The sequence below is a fragment of the Cyprinus carpio genome, chromosome B9, assembly GCF_018340385.1.
Source record: "Cyprinus carpio isolate SPL01 chromosome B9, ASM1834038v1, whole genome shotgun sequence".
Classification (NCBI taxonomy): Eukaryota; Metazoa; Chordata; class Actinopteri; order Cypriniformes; family Cyprinidae; genus Cyprinus; species Cyprinus carpio.
Genome location: NC_056605.1, coordinates 29072374 through 29096967, shown reverse-complemented (window position 1 = coordinate 29096967; position 24594 = coordinate 29072374). Strand labels below are relative to the sequence as shown.

General features: G+C 34.3%; 1 protein-coding gene across 1 annotated transcript; it reads right to left on the bottom strand.

Moving 5' to 3' along the window:
- Positions 1-123: 123 nt before the first annotated feature.
- On the bottom strand, positions 124-24137 carry LOC109075418 (bile salt export pump-like). Its single transcript, XM_042731841.1, has 28 exons — positions 23879-24137; positions 20210-20303; positions 20103-20115; positions 17576-17633; positions 17249-17490; positions 15784-15868; positions 15397-15530; positions 14829-15001; positions 13943-14066; positions 13441-13615; positions 12466-12579; positions 12254-12364; positions 12034-12159; positions 10976-11179; positions 10646-10816; positions 9456-9657; positions 8433-8514; positions 8227-8347; positions 7978-8142; positions 7643-7747; positions 6794-6955; positions 5614-5817; positions 4453-4694; positions 4154-4310; positions 3881-4078; positions 3334-3540; positions 2737-2883; positions 124-1603 (listed from the first exon to the last, which is right to left on the bottom strand). Exons 2-28 carry the CDS (start codon positions 20283-20285, stop codon positions 1403-1405), a joined length of 3999 nt encoding a protein of 1332 aa, XP_042587775.1. The 5' UTR covers positions 20286-20303; positions 23879-24137; the 3' UTR covers positions 124-1402.
- Positions 24138-24594: the final 457 nt, after the last annotated feature.

The window sequence follows — 24594 nt, the reverse complement described above, 5'->3', positions numbered from 1 at the left end:
CTACAATTTGTTGTTTGGAAATTAGGTTTTATATGACATACCAAAAATTTATTTAAACTGATTTCCAGGTAATTTTTGGACTGTTTAAAGGGCATTTTTCCCCCTAACCGTATTAAATGCATGCATCATCTTTCATATCAAATTCTTTCATTTTATTAATAATTTCACTTAATATAATAAGACAATATATGGCTGTTACCAATCAAATTAAATCAGTATCAACAAACCTGATCTTTCCTCTGCAGAAGAAACAGAAGTTACTGGCATTTACAGTTCAGTGTAGCTGAAATATATGCATATAGACTGCAAAATTATAACAGCATAAATAATGTTGTGAGCTTGGTGTTTTAAAATAGTTTATTATTATTATTATTATTGTACAAATATGAAATGTTGGAAAAAAATGCAGAGATAAGCTACTATGAAAATAAAATGCTAGTAGGTGGCAGGTTTATAATTAATGAGTCACTGAAGCATGCCTTCACACGATTCGTTCAGACTGATTCATTCAAGAATGAATTTGTCTTTATGTATGCACCACTGAATCACTGACTCAAAGTGTTTGTGTGTTTTTTTCCCTCTTTAAGTCTAGTTTTTGATGCAGTATATTAAAATATTCAAATATGCAATATTCAGCCACACTGTAAAAAATAATTTATATAATAACACCAAAAATAAAAATGTATCCTTCCACTGTTTTACAAATGCCCTGTTGAAAGAAAAACCTACATAAGACAAGCCTGTGGGCTAGTTTTAGAGTGATTTAAGCAGTTTTGAGCTGGTCAGGCTTGGGAGACTAACTGGCTGACGACTTAAACCAGCTGAGTGCTGTAAACAATAAACCTTTACAAGATGGTTCAAGCTGTTTTCTTTAACTTTATGCCCTCTTAGGAACAAATGGAACAAATAAACAAGCGAGGAGAAACGTACAGTATTGTTGCTTAGCTAAATGAGCACAATTTTTCATCATTGAAGGCAAAATTAATAGTGAAAAATATGTTTAAATTTCATACAGGACTTTTTAATATGTACAAACTGTTCATCTGTAACATCTGAATGACAACGAATGAGACATCAAAACTGTCGATTCTCTGCAACCTTTTAGTACAAATCAAATGTTTGCATGATGTCACATACATTTTCTCTCAGTTTCTTGAAAAAACACACAAAAACAGGTCATCCAGGTTGACTAACCACACCTATATAAGTATAATTCAAACACATAGAGGATTTTGTCAAGACATAATAAACGTCCACTTATCAATAAATACATATCCGCAAAAAACACCTCAACGATTGTTAAGTAATTCCATTACCAAATGTAATGAGATGTAATCTGTTTGAGCAGCCCAACTAAGCCAGACAAACCAATGACAGCACAAGGAATGTGCTATATGTTTTTTTAACTAATAGGCGCCCCTGTCGTGACAAGCTTGTAGTATGCAGCTTTCCTGGCCATGAGCTCCTCGTGGGTCCCTTTCTCGATGACCACGCCCTGTGACATCACAGCGATGATGTCAGCAGTCTGAATGGTGGAAAGCCTGTGAGCAATGACGATACACGTGCGTCCCTGACGGGCCTCATCAAGCGCGGCCTGAACAACCTGAAGATTGAAAAACAAAGACATTTTGTGCATTAAAAAGATATTCAGAAATACAGGTGTGACAGGCGCCTCCTTCTTCCCGTGACTATGAACGTGTGTTACAACAGGCATCAGTGCTGAGGGGAGTACTTGCAAATTGCAGTTCATTCTTGAATACAAATTACATGATTAAAAAACAAATGTAGTTAGTAACATAATCCAACTACTTTTTTTATTACTTTTATATTACTTTTAACCTCCTAAGATTACTCTTAGATTCATTTTAGGTAATATAATGCAACTATTTTTTGATTACATTTAGATTACTTCTAACCTCTGGGCATGTGATCTAAAGCTCAAATCTAATTGGACAGCTTGTTTTATCGCAGTGCAACAGGTAAAAAAATAAAATAAATCAACACTGGTCGAAAAAAAAAAAAAAGCTCCATAGCTCCATAGGGATCTATGGTTTTGATTCAAGAACGTTATTGTGTACATTCGAGTCGCTTAATCAAGCTCAGTGTGAAAGGCCCCTACTTTGATTTGAACAGAATATTGTACCACACTGATATAAAAATAAAATATTTTATTTATTCCCTTTTTTGTTATCAGCAACATGGAGTTCATTACACTGTCAGGGTTTCCCAAACCAGAGTTTGTGAAGGAACTACAGGGGTTTGTAAATTATTAAAAAGCTAATAATTAAAAATGACATCTTAAATATGCTAAAGTAAAATAAATATTTTTAAAATAAATAATAATAAAAAAACAGTCTAAATAAAACACTTGCTGTGTGTCCAATTCCACAAAACTGGAAGACTATCATATATTAGAAATAGGCTTTTTTAGAAAAGAAAATGTAAATGATTAAAAAATAGAGAAAAAAAAAATCAATGAATTACGAATAACTTGCTACCATTTTGTGAATATTAAGGAATCATGTAATCAATTTAATTTACTGTAGGCTGATTATGAGTATTTTGAAACATAATATAATCTAATTAATTTTTGGAATTGAATTATGTAATTCAGATTACATATAATCAGTTACTACTCAGCACTGAAGACAATATTGAGAAAGTGTGAAATTAGGCTGATGGTAAATTACAGTCCGGTTATAAGATAAGTGCAAACACACACTGATGTAGTTTTACCTTCTCACTCTCAGTATCGAGTGCAGACGTGGCCTCATCCAGCAGCAGGATTTTAGGGTTTCTGACGATGGCTCTTGCGATCGCTATGCGCTGTTTCTGTCCACGAGATAACTGAGAGCCTTGAGCACCGACCTGAGTTTCATATTTCTGAAAAACAACAATAATCCAGAAAATCTTTTTTTTTTTAAATGTAAACAAAACAGTTTGCACGTGTTTCATGTTGATCATTTAGATGCTTCAAATATGGTACAGTAGGCTTAAAGCCAAAAAGATTCTATTTATCGTAATGCACCTTCTTGGTATTATGTACGATTCATCAGTGCTTGTTATTCCAAATGTTTGTTCATAACAATTTAGCAAAAGGTAATTTCCAGGAATTTCCCAGTCGAATCAATGGCAGCAGCTCGAATAGTGCATGAAGTATGCATGATCTGACCATACTAACAGACTAACATAACTTGCTTTAGTTGTAAATACATTCAATTACAGACAAAAAATGAGATGAACAACATTTCATGTCGACTTTTAGCCACATTTAAACTTGATATCTGTAAATCCAAATAGTCAAGTCATGAATGAAAGGAATGCATAGCTTACATCAGGCAGTGTCATCACAAAATCGTGCAGATAGGCCTTCTTAGCAGCCTCTATAATCTCCTCCATGCTCACAGTACGAGAATTATCTCCATACTGGATATTCTCTGCGATACTGCAGTCGAACAGCACTGGCTCCTGGGATACGATTCCAATGTGAGACCTCAGGAAGGGCACGCTGATACTCGCAGATGGATGTCCATCGATCAACTAGGGCAAGAACAGAAAGCCATGGTTTGTGTCACAATCAAGGATTTTGCATTTCATCTTGTGAATTATTAAGAGATATTTTAATAGCATCTAGTAGCTGCAATTCCTTGCGTGTTTTTATCAAAATGCCAAGATTAATTTAAACTAGATTTTACATTTTTTTAATATGTGTGGTAATAATTCTTGCAATGATGCAATGCAAATTAAAAATGCATCAAAATATATTACGAATATTTTTGGCTCTGTGACAAAATGCTTTTGTTTTGCTTTGTAAGTTGCTTTGGATAAAAACATCTGCTAAAAGCATTTATGTAAAGATGCAATAAATGTGGTTTCATACCACTTGTCCTTCATCGGGGTCGTAGAATCGCTCCAGCAGCTGAACGCTGGTGCTCTTCCCACAGCCGCTGCTTCCCACAAAAGCAAGAGTCTGTCCTGGATGTACTGACACCTCCAGCCCCCTCAAAACCTGGATGTCTGGCCTGCTGGGATACGTGAACCTGCACCCTTTAAATTCTATTCGGCCCTTAAAGTCATCCTGTCACAACATAGAAGAGAACATTGGAAGTAGTGAAAGTAACAACTGGGAGAAAAATAACAGACACTCTCTTACCCAACTATGTCCTTCTGTTTTGCTGAGGCTTATTTTGGGAACCCTGTCCAACAGTTTGAACAGTTGGGCAGCAGCTATCTTGGCCTTGGCGTAATCTGGTGTAAAAGATGAAGCTCTGCCAAGTGCAGTGGCACTGGTCACCAGAGCTGAAATGACTCTGAGGAATAAACACACACAGAATGACACACATTACCTGATCGACTGGTATATTTCAAACAATTCCCTTTAGTCATTTATGCATGCTTATAACTGATGCTTAGCTGTAAATCCTGCATGCATTATTCCAGACAATAACTAACCTGAACACCATCATATATGGAAGCCCCTCATTACTGACCAGATAGCCGCCATATCTAAAAGAGGCAGCGAAGGCCATGAAAATGACACACTGGGCGAATGCAAAACAGATCCCATAAACATGAGCTTTCTGCTTTGCCCTTTTATATGGTGCTTGTAGTTTTTCTTCATATTGAGACACAAAGTGTTTCTCTTTGGCTAAACCGGCGATGGTCCTGATGTTGCTCAGAGCTTCACTGGACACCTGTAGAACAGACATATGCATAGCAAAAATAATGATCATTTTGTTGGACAAGATTCATCGTTTGTGAAAAAGGCCAAAACAAAAAAAAAAGGACAAAAGCTTTCAGGTTCAGCAAGATGTTGCATTTATCTGATCAAAATACAGTAAAATCCGTAATATTGTGAAGTATTATTAAAATTTAAGATAACTGTTTCCTATTTGAATATATTTTTAAATGTAATTTATCCCTGTGAAGCAAAGCTGAATTTTCAGCATCATTACTCCAGTCTCCAGTGTCACATGATCCTTCAGAAATCATTCAGATATGCTGATTTGCTGCTCAAGAAACATTTCTTATTATTATCACAGTTGAAAACAGTTTTTATGTTTGTAGAAACCCTGAAACGTTTTATTTCAGGATATCTGATGAATAAACACTGTTCTTTTGAACTTCCTATTTGAAATAGAAATCATTTGTGACATTATAGATATCTTTACTGTCACTTTGATCAATTTAATGCATAATTTCTTTAAAATCTTACTGACCCCAAACTTTTGAATGGAAGTGCATGACATTTATTTCTGTAAATATATTTTCACATATCCCTGACTGAACATATTGGGATAGCTTACAATTCTTTTAGTAATTTTGAAGGACACCAGTATAATTGTTCCTATGTAATGCTAAATGCTACATAAAAACAATACTATTTAACATATTATGTGTTTCTTAAACTAAAGTACTATTTACTGCAAAACAAACTTCAAATGTTCATTTTTCACAATACTAAATACTTCACAATGCTAAAACCAGTAAAAAAAATTTTTGCTGACTACACTGGTTGCATTTTACGCATGTGTATTTGCTGCCTCAGTGAAAGCATGAATGTTGCATTTAAATGAATAAATCAGACATTATTTAACATGACTTTTATTGTACCTGTCCAGCAGCCTCCAATGCATTTTTATCTTCATTAGCAAATCCTGTCAGCATTTTAGCCTGAAAAACTCCAGACAGGCCGATGAGAGGAAGAAAGCAAGTGACCACTAGACTCAGTTTCCAGCTGAAGTAATATGCAATAATGAAGGAAGCACCGATGTTGGTCAGTGAATTCACAATCATGCCGATCTGTGAACCTGTAGCCTTTGGTGAAGAGCACATTGAACACAATCAAACATACACTTAACTATATAAATGATCTTAAATCTTTAAAGGGGCATTTTTTACAATGTCATTTTTCCCACTAAAGTCCTCTAAAAATATTTGTTTTGAATGTCATAAATTTGTTTGTTTTTGACTTTACAAATCATGCCCCTTGCTCATGAAATCAGTGCTTTTTTTAATGTAATGTCATGTAACTGTTTCCCCCTAAAGTCCAATTATAGTGTTAGTAAAGTTTAAAAGTCCCAAATTCGGTCCTAATTTGTTTTCATATCCATTTTTTATGTTCTCTCTGATCCTTAGATTTAAATACTCTGTTTTCGTTTCTGCGCCTTTAAGAAACACCCCATTTGCATATTAAAATGAGTGCTTTTTTCAGCTTTGCAACATTTTTTTTATTATTGTATTTTCTTGTAAACCTTAACGGGCATATGAACTTTTCACTCCACTTATAATGTTTGTAAAGTTTCTATGTGCCAAAATCAGTCACAAGTATGTTTTATATCCCTTTTTTGTGCTCTCTATTGGAATTAAAAAATAAATTTTTTGCTGCTGCACTTTTAAGAAACACCCCTTTGCATAAGAAATGAGAGCTTTGTTCATTATACAGAGGAATGTGGTTGCTGAAACTGTTTGGTTACCCACATTCTTCAAAACAACTTAAGTTGAACTTCGTAAATATTGGTATAGAGTAGATAAACTTGGGATGAGTATACGACAGTAACTATCCCTGTAAAGATGTAATTTTATGGAACTTTCCCCCTAAAGTTATAATGTTAGTAAAGTGTCTGTGTGCCAGAAACTTTCAGTCACAAATATTTTTATTTATTTATTTTTTATTTTTTTGCTGCTGTGCCTTTAAGAAACAACTCTTTTCATATGAAATGAATGCTTTCTTCAGCTTTGCAACATTTTTTGTTATTATTGTATCTTCTTGTTTGTATCTTTTGTCACTCACCCCCTGCACCATGGAGGCGTCAGTGGCTAGTCTGGTAGTCAGAGCACCAGGACTGTTAATGGGGTTGTCAAACCAGCCGATCTCTTGCTTCAACATCGCCTGAAATCCAACCTTCCTCAGCCTGCGAGTCAACAGCTCTCCTGATTTGGCAAATGAGTAGCCCTGCGATAAACATATCACTGTATCATTGATCTGCTGTAATATCACCACACAAATTTCTCATGGGAAATGTTAAAGTGCCCCTATTATGGATTTTTGAAAATGACCTTTCATGCAGTGTGTAAAACATCCTGCAAAGTTTTAAATCTGAAAGTGCACTGTGTATAAACTTATTGTCTCTCAAAAGAAAGAGTCGACTCTGAATCATTGAAACGAGTCGTTTTTAAAACGAATCCCAAGCCACTTCATGTTGACGTCATCATGAAACATTAGCATATTGCCTGCCCACTTGTTTGTCTTTTCTTGTTGGTCTGAATGAAAATACAAATTCATTCTTTGCCACTAGGTGCTGCTTCTGGAGCATAACAACAGTGGTTTCCCCGGTAATGACTGTAAACAAAGCAGCACTGCGCTCACAAACACAGCTTTTATTATGAAGTGGAGATAAAATCGACCAATCACGGCAGATTAGCGTCACGCAAAGGAGGGGTTTGGAAAATGAATCCTTTAGCGAATCGTTTGGGCATCATTGAGCAAATAAGGTAAAAATAAATGCATATTATAAGACAATAAAAGTGTCAACCTGTTGTTGGGGACTCCCAAAACCAAAATATGAAGCTTTCATTAACCATAATAGGGGCACTTTAAAATGAAGGTATACAAAACCTCAACAAGGAACTGTAGAAATACCTGTAAGAACTGTGAAAAGAAGCTCAGGACTCCTATGCTGACAAACAAAATACAAATCCCGTTTATCTGCCTCCTCTGTTCATCCAGGTCTTGAATGGAGAATGTCTGAAAAGCAACCATGATATTGTTAAACTCCGACTAAAATTATCATCATAAGTTGATTATCTAGATAGCGCAGAGTATACATACAGCTAATGGGATGCTGCATTTTATTCAAAACCCTTTCAACAAGGTAGACATCGAAATGTAATATTTAGGGATAGGGATTAAAGACAGAATTGCTTTAGGGAACAACACTAATCAGAATGTATCTCATGTTCATGTGTGTGTCTCACCCCAAGGATTTCACTGAATAAAAGAGCATAGATGGGGTTGACCGATCCATTGATGGCAGCACCTAAAGAGCCCAGCAGCATATATGGCCACTCGGGACAGTTATACTTCAGGATTCGTGCCACAGGAGCCGGTTCAATGACTTCTTCATCTTTACGCTTGCTTTTCTGCAAGACAAGATAGGGAACTTTAGCTAAAAATTGAAAGCATTGCATGTGTGATGCTGTATTTAAATGCACTCGGTTCCAGACCTTGTTGTTTGCGTCAAATTCCTCAGTTTCTAAATGATCCGAGTGGATTTTGAATTTTCCAGATATGGCATCTGGTATGTTGTTTGACATCTGAGAATGTGATCGCTGTCTCAAAGAGCGCCTATAGGAAAGGTGTTTTAGTTTAAAAACAGAACATTTTGGACTCTCCTCTCAAAATAATATCAAAAGTCATAATGTTTATGTACCTTAAGGCACTCTCGTAACTTCCTCTGCTGAAGCTCTTTACTTTCTCAAGTCCCTCCTCCTCTGTAATGATCATCTCTGCAGCTGTGTGATTCAGTATCATGTTAGAGTTTAAAGAAACCGTTCACCCAAAAATGTACACAAGGTCATTGACCCTCATGTTGTTTAAAACTCGCTCCATGCTGTTTTAATATAATTTAAAATGTAATTTTTTTATGTGTGTTAAACCACCTTCGTGTGCTATTTTATTGCATCAATTCAGAATAATATACTGCAATATAAAGGTTTTATGTTGTTGTGTTATTGTCGCTGACAGATGTAGTCACTATTGCTATGCTTCCATCAAAATTTGATAAATTAGAGGACTGCATAAAACATCAGAAAATAAAGCATTTCCATCCCATGTTTTCAAGACAACAAAATCGAAAAGCCTGTTTCCACCACTGGATAAAATAATAAAAAAAATGATCTCACAATTTTTTTACTTTTTCTTTGCAATTGCTTTTTTTGTTGTTGTTGTTGTCAGAATTGCATGATATAAATATGCAATTTGGTCTTTTTCTCACAATTACTAGTTCATGTCTTGCAATTCTGACTTTTCTTACAATTCTGTTTTTTTTTTTTCTCACAACTGCAAGTTTATATCTTGTAATTCTGACTTCTTTCTCAGAATTATGAGATGAACTCGCAACTGTGAGTTATAAACCCCAATTCTAAAGAAAAAATAAATAAATTGGCATCTTTTCTCAGAATTGCAAGTTTGTCAAGCAATTCTAGGAAAAATGTCAGAATTGCAAAAAAAAAAAAAAAAAGTCACAATTACCTTTTTAATTTTTTAGGCTTCCAGAGTTTTTTTTTGTTGTTGTTGTTGTTGTTTTAATTCAAATAAAAATACATGGATGGACATGTAGCTTACAATGCATGAAAATTCACAGGTGAAGTGATGCAACATTTCTGCTTTCGTGTTTCACAGAAAAATACCAGCATACAGGTTTCCAATGACCTCCAAAACTCTCTGTACTCACTGTACTCTGGTTTATCGCTGTCTGTATCCTTTCCTTGATTCTGCAGGGTTACTAGTGTGAAGTAAACTCCGTTTCTGTCCAGTAACTGTCTGTGCGTGCCTCTCTCTACAGTGCGTCCATGTTCAAAGCCCACGATCACATCAGCGTTGTGGACGGTGGACAGACGGTGTGCGATGCTGATAGTCGTTCTTCCCTGCCGAGCCTGAAAAATGCCATTGAATTTTGAAATTGTGAAAATTTTGCAACAACAAATATTTGGAAATATCGCTTTCTTAAACAAACCTGCATTTGCTTACAAGTAACGTTAAATTATCGGATGCTAAAACATTAAATTATAGGATACTAAAATTGTTGAAAGATATTTTAAAGAATGATGGTAATCAAACAGTGTCCCCATAGTATTTCTTTCCCTATACTATGGAAGTCAATGGGGACCAACAACTGGTTTTTCAAAATATCTTGTCTCTAAGTGGTTGCTAGGGTGTTGCTGGACACTTAAGGTGTTTTATGTGGTTGCTAGGCCCTTAAGGGGTTTTAAATGGTTGTCGGGTGGTCTCTAGGGTGTTTCTGGGTGCTTAAGGTGTTCTAAGTGGTTCTTAAGTCTGTTGCTAGATAGATGAAATAGATTCCGTCAGCTATGAGAAAACCATCCAGTCAGTTAGAGGAGATATACAGTCAAACCAAAAATTCCAGACGTCAGATATCATTTTTGATATCTTTTTACTAGTGGGTGCAGGACACTATACAGTAGTTCATTCATGTAAGTGAGGATAGCAAAATAAAGTGAACTGTGACACATTATACCCAAATACTTCATACAGTGGACTACCAGTAAAATTTGGGACCAAATATTATTCAGACACTTCGACCTGACCTTGTTTTGCTTAAGTGTTTTTTTTTTTTTGTTTTTTTTTTACACCACAGACTGAACAAAATGAAGCATTGCTTGGTAACTGGTTGACCTAATTTGTTATTATCAAATTGTGTACTAAAAAATTTAACAGCTGAATAATCCATTACATACCTTTTTATCAAAGTTATCTGACATATTTAAGATGAATTTGTTTTGACACAGTTTAACTCTGAGTTATTATTTTATTACCATTTTCTAAACTACAGCAAATAAACTGTGATAATGTGAGAAATGTTCTCTGAGTAAATTTGAGATTGACTATACTTCAAAAAGTCACCTTATCCAAGGCCTCCTGTACTACAGCCTCACTCTCGTTATCCAGCGCTGATGTGGCCATGTCTAACAGGAGGATTCTGGGATTCCTGACCAGCGCTCGAGCAATGGCGATCCTCTGTTTCTGCCCTCCACTCATCTGACCCCCACCTTCACCCACCAATGTGTCAAATTTCTGCATGATACGACAATGTCATAAAATGTATTTAGTTTGATATGCAAAATTTATATGCGCAAAACTAATATAAAAAAAATCTCCAAGCACTTCCTGTGTTACTCTGTGTAATTTATCAGTGAGGTAATGCAGGTACTGATCTTATGCAGTAGCTATCACCTGAGGAAGATCCATGATGAAGTTGTAAGCATTGGCCTGTTTGGCGGCTTCTATAACCTCCTCCATGGTGACTCCAGCACGGCCGTATCGGATGTTCTCCGCGATCGTGGTGGCAAACAGAACAGGCTCTTGCTCCACTATGCCAATAAGGGAACGCAACCACTGGATATTCAGGCTTCTGATGTCATGACCATCCACGGTGACCTAAAAATGACAATAATTTAGATTTTCAACACTAGAACAGTCACTTAGTTTTAGATTTTACTGCATTACTAGTATTTCAGGAGGTATTTTAACAAATAAGATGAAATAAGATTAATTAATTTATATATACATATTCATTCACTCATTCATTGTTCTATTGTTGGAAGCAACTACTGTCCTATGAAATTGTGTAAGTGTGAACCAGTGTTGTGAATGTTAAATTAAACTTTTTTTTTTCTTTCACTAATTCAAATATAATAAAATGTAATCAATAGGTGAAAAATGAAAATTCAGTACTAAATAAATAATTTTATTGATTGATTAATTATTTGTAAATAACTGATGTCCTATGAAATAAAGATGTTTGACCAGTGTAAATATTGTTAACTAAAACTATTTAAAAAACAATTCAAGGTGAAGATAAAATATTACAAAATCAGATGAAAAATGCAAATAAATGCTAAACATGTATTTATGTATTTATTTAATTGTTTGTTTGTTTAGTTGCTTTTTGTTGTTGTTGTTGTTAACCTTTTGGTAATTAAAATTAAGATAAAAAAATTATAAAATATAAATACTTGATGAAAAATAAAAATTAGAGCTGACATAATTAGCAGTCCTTAAATAAGTCAAAGTCTTAGTTACTAAAACTAAAACTTAAATAAAAATAAATTAAAGCTAAATAGAAATATTAAAAAACAAAAATGTATAAAAAATCAAATTGAAATGAAAAACATGAAATTGAAAATAAAATTAAATAAATGAAAACGTGAAAATAAAAGCTAAATAAAACTATTAATAAATACTGTACCAGTATATATAGTACTAATTAACACTAGTCTGTTTTACTGTACCATTCCTTCTTTTGGGTCGTAGAACCTCTGAATGAGTTGGATTGTTGTGCTCTTTCCTGATCCACTTGGTCCAACAAATGCAGTCGTCTCACCAGCTTTGACCACAACATTCAAATCATCTAATATCTGAACATAAGATACAGCCAATCAACACTGGATTCAATTTAACTGTTGAATGCAAACATTAGATTAAATTATGCATGCTAAAAACATAACCCACTTTCACTTCAGGACGAGAGGGATAGTTGAAGTGAACACTGTGGAATTCAATGTCACCTTTAACTTTGTCTAACACATGACCTTCTTCTGAGAAGCAATCGATTTCTGGTTCCTGTATGGGAACAGGATGTGACAGTGATTAATCTTTCCCTGAAGCTGAAAGAATGAAATTCATTGATTTTGGGAGAAGAACTGTGTGTGTGTTATTCTCACCCTGTCAATAGTGTCGAATATACTTTTGGCTGCGGCCCGACCAGAAGCAAAGGCTTCAAGACAAGGAGAGGCCTGGCCCAGATTCACGGCACCCATAAGAACACCAAAGAATACCTGAAGAGAGCAAACATTTCATAAAATAATGTGTTGCATCCTTCTGACTGAAAGATACAATTGTATTTTTTATTTCTCTATACTTTTCTCATTTCTTTTTAATACATTTCCTATTTTTATTGATATTTGTATTTCCTGCATATCTTTTATGGTTATTTTTAATCACTTTCATGTATAGAACTTTGAATTATCATTAATGTAAAAAAAATGCTACAAATAAATGATCAAAATAAATTTATCAAATAAAATAAATAATCAAAGACCAAAAAAATAAAGGGTTATTTAAAAAAAAAACTAAAAAAAAAACTAAATAAAATTAAAATAAGAATAAATTAAAGATACAATTAAAGAATAAAATAAAATAAGATAATAAAATGTGAGCCTGGAGCACAAAACCAGTCTTAAGTCTCTGGGGTATATTTGTAGCAATAGCCAAAAATACATTGTATGGGTCAAAATTATCGATTTTTCTTTTAGGCCAAAAATCATTAGGATATTAAGTAAAGATGATGTTTCATTAAGATATTTTGTACATTTCCTACCGTAAATATATTAAAACTTAATTTTTGATTAGTAATATGCATTGCTTAGAACTTCATTTGGACAACTTTAAAGACGATTTTTTCAGTATTTCGATTTTTTTGCACCCTCAGATTCCAGATTTTCAAATGGCTGTATCTTGGCCAAATATTGTCCGATCCTAATAAACCATACATCAATGGAAAGCTTATTTATTCAGCTTTCAGATGTTGTATGAATCTCAATTTCGAAATATTGACTATTAAGACTGGTTTTGAGGTCCAGGGTCACATATGATAATAATAATGTTTCTCCTTCTGTGTCCACACTTGGATGTCATACCTGAACAAGGCCGCCGGGCGTGAGCTCCTTGGTTTCAATGACCAGTTTTGAGCCGTACCAGAAAGCCAGTGCATAACACAGGAATATGATGCACCAAAGGTAACCCTGAAACACACCAATGATCGCTCCCTTCTTAATACCCCACGCCTGGGCCTCCACGAGGTTCCTGTCATACCTGTGGAAATAACCATTAAAAATCTCTCACTCTACAGTATCTAGCTGTGCATGACTGGAAGATTCATCCCGATGAAAACAATGTTTTCATAATCTTTCACCAAGATGCAATTACTTGCTCTGTCTTACCTCATAAATGACATCACCACCACTTTTACTCTTGCCATCCCTTCATTCCAACAATAATGCCCACTTTTTACAATCCACATTATTCCAGGTTCAGAATACCTTTACATTCAGTGTGTTTTCTCGTTAAATATACCAGTTTCACTTGATATATCCAGATGTAAAAGGGTTTGCATTGGCAGATAAAGAGGGCATGCTGTACCTTTCTGTCTCTTTGTGCTCTCCTCCAAAAGCGGCAACCGTTCTCATGGAGGAAAGGACTTCATCAGCCATTGATCCTGCTTTAGCATAAGCCGTCAACTCATGACCCGTCAGCCTCGCCACAGCTCACATCAAAAATATACAGTACATTTTCATTTTTTTTAATCTAACTAAGATGTAGATGAGTTTGTTTGTTCATCAGAATAGATTTGGAGAAATGTAGCATTACATCAGCGTCTCAGCAATGGATCTATTGCAGTGAATGGGTGCCGTCAGAATGAGAGTCCAAACAGCTGATAAATACATCACAATAATCCACAAGTAATTCAAACCACTCCAGTCCATCAGTTAAAGTCTTATGAAGTGAAAAATTTGAATGTTTGTAATAAGCAAATCCATCATTAAGGCATTTTAACTTTAAACCATGCAAAATACAGTACAAGTCCATAATCCAGAATAACACTTCCTCCACTGAAAAAGTCTATGATGTTGTCTCACATCAAAATCCACTGATATATTTAGAACTGTTTAGGATGGTGTTGATCGGTGCATATTTTTCTCCTGATTCAAACAAGATCATTTTTTTTGTGTGGATTACTTGTGGATTATTGTGATGTTTTTATCAGCTGTTTGGACTCTCATTCTGACGGCACCCATTCACTGCAGAGGATTCATTTGTGAGCAAGTGATGCAATTCTAAACTTCTCCAAGTCTGTTCAAATGAAGAAACAAACTCATCTAAATCTTGGATGGCTGGAAGGTGAGTAAATTTGCATCACATTTTTGGGTGAACTATTCCTTTAAATCATGCATTACATCATGAGATTTCTCCCATTCATGTTTCTACATTTACAGTTATCATATTAAACTTTCTGTAGTGATACCAACCATCGCCATGAGTCCTGCAGCCAGTCCAATGAGAGGACTGACTGCTATCACCACCAGCGTCAGCTTCCATCCGCCGATGAATCCCACCATGAAACCAAATATGAATGTTGAGATCCTCTCGATGAAGATAGATACCTGGTCTGCTATAGCGTTGTTGATTTTGTTGATGTCACTACGTGGAAAAATAAGTCACAAACATGAAAAATAAGCTAGATTTTATTACAACGGATAAAAGATTTGTTTTGAAGCATTTTTTCACTCAGAAATTGCTAGTAAATTTAACTAATAATTACAAAGAAATTACTAGTAATGCATTTAATTAAAAGTGAACTTTTGAAGTAAATTAAAAAATATATTTTTTGTAAAGCATGCTCCAATAATCAACTTCAAAAAATATTTTTTTACAGTGTACTTCATGTATTGTTTATTGTTCACTAAAAAATCTGATCATTCTTCAAAATGCACGTTTAGATTTGTCAATGCAAAGTTTAATATTTAACACCACTAACAGATTCATGAACAAATCTAACAATAGTACAAGACAACACAGAAAGACTTGAATATTACTCAGATATCCTTGTGTTCAGCTCCCCGACAGAGTTACAGTCAAACCAGCCGATCTCCATGCACATTATCTTCCTGAAATACATTTTCCTGATGCGTTGGATCTGTCTGGCGGCAGCAGAAACCCAGAGAGCGATCTGAAACCAGAGTGAATGCTCATGAATACTGTGAATTTATAACAAACACTTCTTCTTGAGATTTTGGCATAATAATATCTCAGTCTCTTGCGGATCTGGAGCACTACTAAGAAATAAACGATGTGTATGTTAAAACCATGACTGCATCTCTAGACAGACATTAATATTGCACCATTTCTTTGAAGTACATTTGTCTGAATGGCCATTACAGTAAAAAGTTTCAAATGAGATGAGAACAAACTTTCTCATATACCTGAAAGTAACTCAGAATAAGGACTCCAGCTCCAATTCCAACATAGTAAAACGCAAACTTGGTCATTTCAGCCTCAATATCCACACTGTAAAGGGGGACAGCGCAAGAACATTTAAATGCAAAGTGACACATTTGACAATGTTTGAACCTATCCTGCAGTTCTTTCTCCAAAACCCTTTTCTGGCTATTAAACTTGTTGGGAAAAAAAGCAAATAAATAAAAAAATATAAATAATTAAATGTAATAAATATTTATATAAATATTTTTCAAAAAATTATAATATGTTAATATAAATATACAAATATTATAAACTTGTTTTAAAAAAGTAAATAAACAAAAAATAACCAAGAATTAAATGTAATAAATATTTGAACAATGCAAAAATTCTAAATATATCTATTTAAATAATAAAATATAAATAAAAATGGAATACAAATATTATATATATAATAAAAAATATGGAAAATAAGTTAAAAATAATAAATGCAGTATAGGTACATAAATATAAATATTTCTTATTTATATCAGAAAATATATTTATGTAATTAATAAAAAATAGAAAAAAAAAGTTGACTTCCCAAATTTGAGACTTTGAGAAAATGAGAATCAAACGGAACAGTTTTAAGTTTCCAAATGAAAAAAACAAAATAAACACAAATGTTTGTTACTCATAAACGGCAATGTGGAGCTCAAATATAGACTTTTGATTAAGTCTCTTGCTTTGTTTCTAAAGAAACAGATGCTGGGAATCTCATATGCTTTTCTCCTCTAGAGTTTCTTAAGAGATTTTATGTGGGAACCCATTTTGTCCCAGGTTTGTACCTGGCCCCTGGCTGTAGCTGTCCTAGGCCTATGTAGAAACTTGTGAACAATGCTCCTATAGATGTGGCATCACCATTTAGTGACGTCACTGAATGTTCCGGGAAAACTGAAGTTGTATTGTTAGTGTCGGTCACGGTGCCTTTTAATTGCTGGATATCAGAAAGCCTGAAGTCCTGACTGTGGCAAAAGGAGGAGTTGGGGATGGAGGAGGGTAATTTGCTCCTGAGCAAGTGAAAAAGCTGCTGAATAATACTGTATAGAGCTAATATAGGAATGCGTGATAGGTGTCGTATTCTTATTAGTAGATGTGATCAGCTGAGAGTCAGCGATGCAAGCATGATGCTATATGGTTCATTTTTGGATCCGGTGATTATTCATTTACAAATTGAGCACTGATTAATTGTCTCAGATTTAATTAACTTAAATTCAGTCTCAATGAACTCAAATATTTCTCATCAAATTCTCCTAGAACCAAAGAATCTGAGCTATACATGATTATTTTAAAGCTCTATAATTGTCTCAGTTGTGTCTAATATTTGTCCTAAGGAATTTACATTAAGTCTGTTGCACTTTTAAAAAGCAGCACAATTTTCCTGTGAGGACACTCAAGTTGCAGGTTCCATCTTGAACCATCCTCACTCACCCACAGTACGTGGTGCTGTTGTCCAGCCGCTCGACCACAGTCCCGTCCAGCCAGGTGATGGTGTTATTAATGCAGGTTTTGTTCGGGTTGGCCAGTTCCTGAACCTCAAGCTCATAGCCCACAAAGGTGTTGGTCATCATGCCATACACCAGCAGCATGAGAGGAGATGCGGCGCCGTGGACCAGAGAGCACACGCTTCCCACCACCATCATCAGCACCTCCTTCCATGTGGCAAAGCGGAACTGGACAGAAATCAAAAACAGTGATGTGAGAGAAAAATCAAGGATTAAATCCATCTAAACAGCAGAATAACATTGAAACGCTTACCAGCTGAAAGAATCCAACGGTCAGCGCTTTCTCTTTTTTTGTTTTGTCAATGCCATTCCTTCAAACACAGACAGAATTTAGATTTGATTGCAGACTTTATTGCAGCGTAAAAATTAATTTTCAGATCATTTGACTCAGATCGGAACTTTGGTGCAGGGATCGCGGATCTTTTTTTCTGATATCTTTTTTTTTCACAAAACAGTAGAATACATCAAACCATTAAGGCAGTACAGTTATAAAAACAAAGAAAGCATACACAATACAGATGCCTTAAGAAAATGAACCCTGGTTGAACTATAGTAAAAGTGTAGTAACAATAGTTTCCATGTACTTGTATAGATCAACTTCGAATAAAGAAAAGAGAGGTTCAGAGCCAGATTTTTGTTTATGAATGTAAAATTTAGCCAAAACGTGTGAATGGCATCTTCCTCAGAAGAGTGACAAAAACAGCAACTCATTCAGTGTTTGACTTATATTATAATTACATCCATAAGTTTTTTGTGAAATTTGAAGTAACTCATTAATCTGTTGCTTGACCTCTTCCTATTTAAGAGAACTACAGTTTACAAATCTGGAAATTGCTTGTTATGATGTCCCCACCATTATGCAGCAACTACTAAATTGTTGCCAGTAATCATTTTGATTAAACAATTAAATGTCTGTTGTCTGCCGTTATGTCCCCACCAATGCCGAAAGCAAACCTACGCTCTTGAACCAAAATTAACAAAAATGCCACACAAATTCAAGATAAAGAGGCAAAAAAATGCCCCTGCACTATTAAACAATCGATTACGGCTGTCACAATTAAACATGTAACGTGAAAATAAATGAAAAGTGTCTATTTGCATAATTACATTTTGATTCGCTCACACTGCATCAGATTGCTTTTTACGTATTGTTTTTTTGGCAACGATGAGCCTTATAACCAACCACATGTGTTTCTGTTGAGCTTAAGAATGCAGTGCCCAATCACGAGATGCTTAGATTAGTCAGCGCTGAAAATGCAACAACCAGAAACTTTCAGATAAGTAAGTGGTGAAAACTGTAGAGTTGCTGTGGAGTGTGTGTGCTCACTGATTGAAGTCTTTACGCTCGTCTAACAGCACAGTGAAGAGACAATGTAATTATATGATTCATTTCGTAGCTTCAGTGATTATAGCGGGAGTTCTTCCGCAAGACTAGACTAACGTCATGGACTGACATGTTTGTCTGTGAAGCCAGAGCCAGAAAATATGTGACCCTGTACCACAAAACCAGTCATAAGGGTCAATTTTTTTTTTTTAATTGAGATTTATACATCATATGAAAGCTGAATGAATAAGCTTTCCACTGATGTATGGTTTGGCAAGAGATACAACTATTTCAAAATCTGGAATCTGAGGGTGCAAAAAAATCAAAATATTGAGAAAATCGCCTTTAAAGTTGTCCAAATTAAGTTCTTAGCAATGCATATTACTAATCAAAATTAAGTTTTAATATATTTACAGTAGGAAATGTACAAAATATCTTTATGGAACATTATCTTTACTTAATATCCTTATGATTTTTGGCATAAAAGAAAAATCAATCATTTTGACCCATATGTATTTTAGGCTACAAATTTACCCGTGCTGCTTTTGACTTATTTTGTGGTAGAGGGTCACATATGTTGAACGGTTTCTCAAAAAAAATATTTATTGAATAATGAATAATGTATTCTATTAATCAACATTAATAATCATCACAATATCAAGAGCAATAATCAACAATAACTAATTTTTGTCATAATATTGCAGCCCTATAAGCTCCTGTTTTTAAATGTATCATATAGATACAGTTAGGTTCTAAGTTGGTGATAAAAATTGCCTTAATAAATGTAAAAAAAAAAAAAAAAAACCTGAAATCAATTCCAGGAGGCAAAAATTCCCTCTTAATGGAAAAGTTCATTTCTGACCCTCATCCACACAGTTAGTGAACAATTAACTGAACCAAAAACCATCTGAACAATCATGGCTGTTACTTCTAAATTAAACCTACATGAAGTATCTGGACAAGCAATAATGTAAATAATAAACAAATGAAACAGCAATGAAAAAAATATTATCAGTCATATTGTTATACTGTCAGTGTCAACAGTAGTTATGGTGAGTTTTTTTTAGTTTTTGTTTTACATTTCATCAAAACCCACTTCATATTATCTACACATTCAACAACAACTCTGAGACTACAAATATTTGAATCCCTAAATCCATAGAATAGAACAGTTCACCCAAAAATTAAAATTTGATAAAAGTTTATTCAGCCTCAAGTGATCCAAGCTGTATATGGCTTTGCGTAATAAACTCATCTACATCTTAAAATGTGTGAAGGTGAATACATTTTCAGCAAATTTTGATTCCTGAATGAACTATTCTATAAAAAAATTTCTCCGATGTTAAATTCAGCAGATGATTTTAGACATATGTGACACTTTCTGTAGCATTTTTTTTTGCCATATCATGTATACATAATATTGAAAGAAGCCAATAAATAAAAACAAAATACTCACTTGAGGTCAGCACCTGTGTTGTAAGAAAACAGAAGAGATCAGCTGCACATTGTAAAACATTAAATAGTTTGCAATCGAAATTAATGACAGCACACTACAGTTCATACCTTCATCAGCTTTGTATGATTTTGTGGTTTTATCTACACCATCCCTTGGAGAGTTTTCACTTTTATTCTTCTTCATTCTTCAGTTTGGTCGCATCTGACATGTGGTTTTACAGAAAAATACACGTTTAGCCAGTTTTAACTTCCCAACAGCATCAAATCACACAAACTTATGAAAAAACAAAGCATTTAGTATTATCTGACTGTAGTCACAATGCCTGTGTGATGAACTACAGAGACAATAACTTTTTACCTACTATTGTTAACCTGGCATTTCATAGTGATTATATAACAGATATATGATTACTGAATATTAAAGTGCCCTTATTATGGATTTTTGAAAATGACCTGTCACGCAGTGTGTAACACAGCTCTAAGTGAATGAAAACATCCTGCAAAGTTTTAAATCTGAAAGTGCACTGTGTATAAACTTATTGTCTCTCAAAAGAAAGATTCAACTCTGAATTATTGAAACGAATCGTTTTTAAAACGAATCCCAAGCATTTCATGTTGACGTCATCATGAAACATTAGCATATTGCCCGCCCACTTGTTAGTCTTTTCACTTTGGTCTGAATGAAAATACAAATTCATTCTTTGCCACTAGGTGCCGCTTTTTTTTTTGGTAACGGCTGTAAACAAAGCAGCACTGCGCTCACAAACACAGCTTTTATTATGAAATGGAAATGAAATCGACCAATCAGACCAATCACAGCAGATTAGCGTCACGCAAAGGAAGGGTTTGGAAAATTGAATCTTGAGCAAATCTTTGGGAGTCGTTGAGCAAATAAAGTAAAAATAAATGCATATTATAAGACAATGAAAGTGTTTTTTGACCTTGCATGCATGTCAACCTGTTGTTGAGGACCCCCAAAACCAAAATATGAACCTTTCATGATAGGGGCATTTTAAGAATCCTTCATTCTTCTCCACACATGATTTTGTCCAAATAAAAATGACAAGAATATTTGAAAACCACTAGTGGACAAAATAATAGTTTACCCCCTAGATTCAATACAAAACTCTTAGTAGAAACAAAATAATGATCATAAACAAGCTGAGGTTGTGTAGTTGTAAAGTTTTTAATATATGCCGACTTGCGCATATGATCCGCTCCGTGTGATCGTGTCTCCGGAGCCAAAGTCCGGATCATACTGTGTGCACTGCCGCGGTTCGTGTGAAACAACGTGAAACCAGACCTCATTTGCACCAATCGAAGGCTTATTTACACTGTCTGAATCGTTCCCTATTGCCTACATCAGGGATCCTCAAATCTGGACCTCGAGATCGACTTTCCTGCAGAGTTTTGCTCTATCCTTATTCAAACACACCTGAGCATGCTAATCAATGCCAATCAATGTCTTTGGGATCATTAGAAAATCACAGGCAGGTGACTTTGATCAGGGCTGGAGCTAAACTCTGCAGCACATTGGACCTCCAGGGCAAGATTTGAGGAAGGGGCCCTACATTGTGCACTAGGGGCCATTTACTGTACAGGAAATACTACACTGTGAACAAGTGACTGATCTCAGTCAGTGCTTCAGTGTCTATTTATAGTGCAGGAGGTGGGCACTTCGGATTCTAGAGAGCATTTGATTGGTCAGAAGATTTGATGAGAAGATGAAGTATGATGTGATGTCAAAAAAATAGTTGAGCTGTTTTGGCGGAAGTGACGAACTGCAAGCTTTGAATGCTTATATCTTCTAAATGCGAATTTTGTCACTGTTTTGGAGCACACTGTCTTATATATAACCTTAAGACTAACATATTGATACTAACACCCAAAAAACTTTCATTTTGATTTCATGGGGACTTTAAGACACGTGTGATTAGTGACATCTTTGCTTTGGGAGAAAACAAATCTAAGAAAAAAAAATGGTGTGGGTTTTGCCTTAATAATAATCTTCACTCCTTAACTGCTAGTAAAAGCAGAAAGAATTAAACAGTATTTTCTTGTAAAACATATTCCAATAACCTTTGTTTTATTTACAAAATGTTTTTTTTTAAAAAATCATTCTTTACAGTGCAGGTGAAACAACTGAGATAACAAATAAGATCTTACTTCCAAATAAACTTCCTAAAACATATCAAACGAGCATTCAATGTGATAAGAGTTTTTTTGTAGTAGAGGAAGCGAGACATTTCTCTCATGTCCGAGGGGCTCTTCTATCAGTCTGTTCTCACCTTCTGCACTATCTTCTCTTTTATTAGACTGATAAGACATTACCTGACCAAGGTCAAGGTGTGCACAGTCAGTTCTCCAAATAGTGTATAATGAGTTAGTGGGGGGAAAAAAACAATGTTAAAACAGTTGAGTTCAGTCACATTTGTTAATCACTTATCAATTCACATTGAGGTTTGCAGTTGATTATTAACGTCATCTCATAGACATCAGTAATAAATTGGGTTGAATGACCGTTGGGTTGTTAGTTTATTAGGTTGGTCTTACAATATTGAGTATGATGATAGAGAGTCTGACAGACGGATCCTTCTTTATTTATTTATTTATCTATCTATTTTCATTTTTTTGATTTGATTTGATTTTGATTCTGGTGACATGTCATCTCAAAAACAATATAAATAATCAATAACTGATAACAAAACTCTGATGCATCTCCACTATCTGAATCCAGTGCAGTAGAAATGAAAAAAGAAAAGAAAAAAATGCATGTATTAGTGTTAAAATTTTAACATATTCCTCGTGGATATAGAAATTACTTTGATCAAGCTTTGACAAATATATAATAGGAAGTATATAAGTGTTTTTTCCCTGTAATATTACTATTTGTAAGATTACTATTTTTACTGATGTTTTTGGAGCCTTCAGAATAGCCAAATTTTTGACTCTAATAAAATGTGACGCTGAGGGTACAAGCTATGTCAGTCCTTATCAAAAACCTCTGAAAGAGCTGGTTCTGAAAATATTTATATCATAAGGACTTAACTTAAGTTAAAAATTTTATTTTCGTGCACAGCCAATCAAGAGAAACATAGATAAGTGTAGTAATAAAAAAGTAATAGAAACACCAGTGTACTAATATTGACATCTGGTGGCCAAAAAAAAATGAAAAACAAAAAAATGCATTTTTTAGGCTTAAAATCATGTTAAGCAACAAAAATGGCATGTATGCATTTGTCAGCTAATTACAGCCTTACAAAAGCATGCAAAACATGGATAGGTTTTATGTATTTGGAAACATATATTTTATATATCGGACACTCTAATATTGGTGAGACAAAATTTTACATAAGTTAACAAAATAAAAAAATAAAAAATTCACCAAAAACCAAAAAATGAATAACTGCACTGTATTTTTTGACCTGTGATAAATCATTTAGCAATTATTAATCAGTTTTACTATTAAAATGATAAAGGTTGGTGTTGTTGTTTGTAATAATCTGCCATAAAGTTGCATCTTGCAACTCTTTGTCATTTGTACATCTTGTATAAATCCTTGACTTTTACATGATATTTACATGATAATGGATTTTAGTGGATGTAAAAGGAGGGCTGGTAACACTTTACAATAAGGTCCCATTAGTTAACATAAGTAACAATGAGCAATATATTAATATTCTTTGTTAATTTTAGTCAATAAAAATACAACTCAAAGGCCTGGCAATACAAGTCTTGATGTTTACACCTCTAGAAAATGACTGACTAGAAAGTTACCTGTTCATATACATTATTGGCTCCGTTCCTGTTAGCAGGTATATTCTGGGTTGTCAGTCTTAAACACAGACTGAATGTATCCAGTGCATCTCATCTGCGTCTCAGTCCCAGCTCACACTTTCTGTTGAATCGCTGAAGTCCTTTTGTATATCTGCTTCTGTTAAATGAACGATCTGAATGCGCCTCAAGGACTTGTGCAGCAGACTTGAGCCGTTACAGCCGCAGTTTACAACAACACAAGTGATTCCTGCTCAGTACAGAATAGATACACAATTTCAAAGAAGCCTGAGGTTGCTTCCTGTGCTCAGGAATGTACTGTTTATAGATTCACAAACACAGGAAACTGTTTGATCTGTTTCTAGAAACAGATCCAAGGACCAGTTGCTATTGTTATTTAAAGGTAAAACTATTTTTAAAAAATATTTAGTTAATTATATTAAAAATAAAATAAAAATTAGAAATGTTGCCTTTAATCTACATAAAATATTTTTTTTAAAAATTAAATCGAATTTAAATATAAAACTTAAACAAAAATGTTGCTAATTTAAAATATTAATAAATACTATAATATAATAAAAGATTAAATAAAATAATAGTAAATCATCCCTTCTTTGAACTAGAATTTTTTTTTCTATAGACCTTGCATTTTCTATTTTTTTAAACCTATATATATAGTTTTTTTTTTTTTTTTTTTTTTTTTTTTGTTTTTATAAATT

Excerpts from the sequence above, each read along its gene's own strand:
- LOC109075418 (XM_042731841.1), bottom strand. The coding sequence starts at position 20,285 with ATGAAGAAGAATAAAAGTGAAAACTCTCCAAGGGATGGTGTAGATAAA. Across the intron at positions 12,580-13,440 it reads CGCCCGGCGGCCTTGTTCAG|GTATTCTTTGGTGTTCTTAT; the intron begins GTATGACATCCA and ends TGCTCTCTTCAG. Across the intron at positions 6,956-7,642 it reads TCTTTTCACAGTTCTTACAG|GGCTACTCATTTGCCAAATC; the intron begins GTATTTCTACAG and ends TGTTTATCGCAG.